This window comes from Salpingoeca rosetta (genome assembly GCF_000188695.1).
Source record: "Salpingoeca rosetta unplaced genomic scaffold supercont1.12, whole genome shotgun sequence".
Taxonomy (NCBI): domain Eukaryota; class Choanoflagellata; order Craspedida; family Salpingoecidae; genus Salpingoeca; species Salpingoeca rosetta.
The window spans coordinates 1,309,778-1,311,201 of record NW_004754922.1 but is presented as its reverse complement, the minus strand read 5'-3'; the positions used below and the strand labels follow the sequence as shown (position 1 = coordinate 1,311,201).

The following is a 1,424-nucleotide window of genomic DNA, read 5'->3' as shown; positions in this document are numbered from 1 at the left end:
CTTTGGGGCGAAATTGTAGGTTCCGATATCCCCCGGGTTTTTGGTGTTTTGAGCATGTGGAAAAACAAAACGCCGTGATGGGATAACCAACCACTCACGTGTGCGTGGCATTAAACACAAAGACGCAATGCTACATGTGCTCATACATATGCAAGGGAACAAATGAACGAGGAAGCCAGACAACCAACCATACCCAGCCAACTGCACATACCCAGACGCACATACCGCACCAAGCGCTTACCTCCAGCAGGCTCTGTCGCAGTGCACGCACGTCCTTGCCCATGGCGGCTGCGTAGCGGCTGATGAGGTGGAAGGTCAGGTACGACACGCGCTGGTCCTTGGGGATAGTGGGCCACAGGTCTGCAGCGGACACGAGCACGTGTGTTGGTGAGGAGTTGAGCGATGGTAGCGGAGGCGCAATGACCAATGCGCACACGTGCACAGACAAAATGAACGACTGCACACACACACACACACACACACACACACACACACACACACACACACACACACACACATGTACACATGTACACAAGCAAACAAACAAACACAATCAGACACACACATTCACACACGCAGACGGGTAGGCGTACGCAGCAGTCACTGCGTACCTGTGAGGCGCTGGAAGTACTTTGGGGTGGACACGACGAGCGCCGTTGGTGGCGTCGTTGATGCGTAGATCTTGGAGAGAAAGGACGACCAGCGCACAAAGCTGAAATCGGAGTCGAGCTTGGCGACAGTAAAGGGGTTGTACAGCGCAACAGGGTCCTTCAGCTCATCCTGTGTGCGTGTGTGTGTGTGTGTGTGTGTGTGTGGTTGATCAATAAAGGCGTGATGATGCAAGTGGTGTGTGTGTGTGTGCGTGTGGTTGATCAATAAAGGCGTGATGATGCAAGTGGTGGGTCTCAATGCGCCACAACCATTCTTTCCGCTCACACCATCGTCAAGGAGAACAACGCACGTTTGGAATGAAGATGTGGGCGAGCTGCGTTTCGATGGAGATGATGTCTGCGTCAAGTGGGCACACAGGCCATGAACAGGTGAGCATCTGAATGTCAGATACGCACACACACGTGCACACATGCACACAACACACATACACACATACACACCATCTGCTGCTGCGGGAAGGGAGAAGACGGCAAGGAGAGCGTCGATGTACGTGGCGTATGCGGACTGCAGTCGCACATCCACATTAGTGGTTGGGGGGGGTGGTGGAAGTGAGGAAGTGAAGACGGTAAGAGAGAGGAGTCTGTTGATCGGCACAGCTGCACGGAAAGCGAGACTCTGTGAGTGTGTGTGTGTGTGTGTGTGTGTGTGTGTGTGTGTGTGTGTGAGTGTGTGTGTGTGTGTGTGTGTGTGTGTGTGTGTGTGTGTGTGTGTGTGTGTGTGTGTGTGTGTGTGTGTGTGTGTGTGTGTGCGCG

At 53.4% G+C, this 1,424-nt stretch overlaps 1 protein-coding gene across 1 annotated transcript in view; it reads right to left on the bottom strand.

Annotated features, from left to right (window-relative positions):
- PTSG_05360 (T-cell receptor beta chain ANA 11) overlaps window positions 1–1,424 on the bottom strand; it is a gene marked incomplete at its 5' end in the record, with an annotated part of 6,787 nt that overhangs the window by 3,111 nt on the left and 2,252 nt on the right. The window contains 4 exons of the mRNA XM_004993874.1: window positions 242–360; window positions 612–780; window positions 962–1,008; window positions 1,113–1,176. Coding sequence (XP_004993931.1) covers window positions 242–360; window positions 612–780; window positions 962–1,008; window positions 1,113–1,176 — 399 coding nt within the window. The remainder of the gene's footprint in view (window positions 1–241; window positions 361–611; window positions 781–961; window positions 1,009–1,112; window positions 1,177–1,424) is intronic.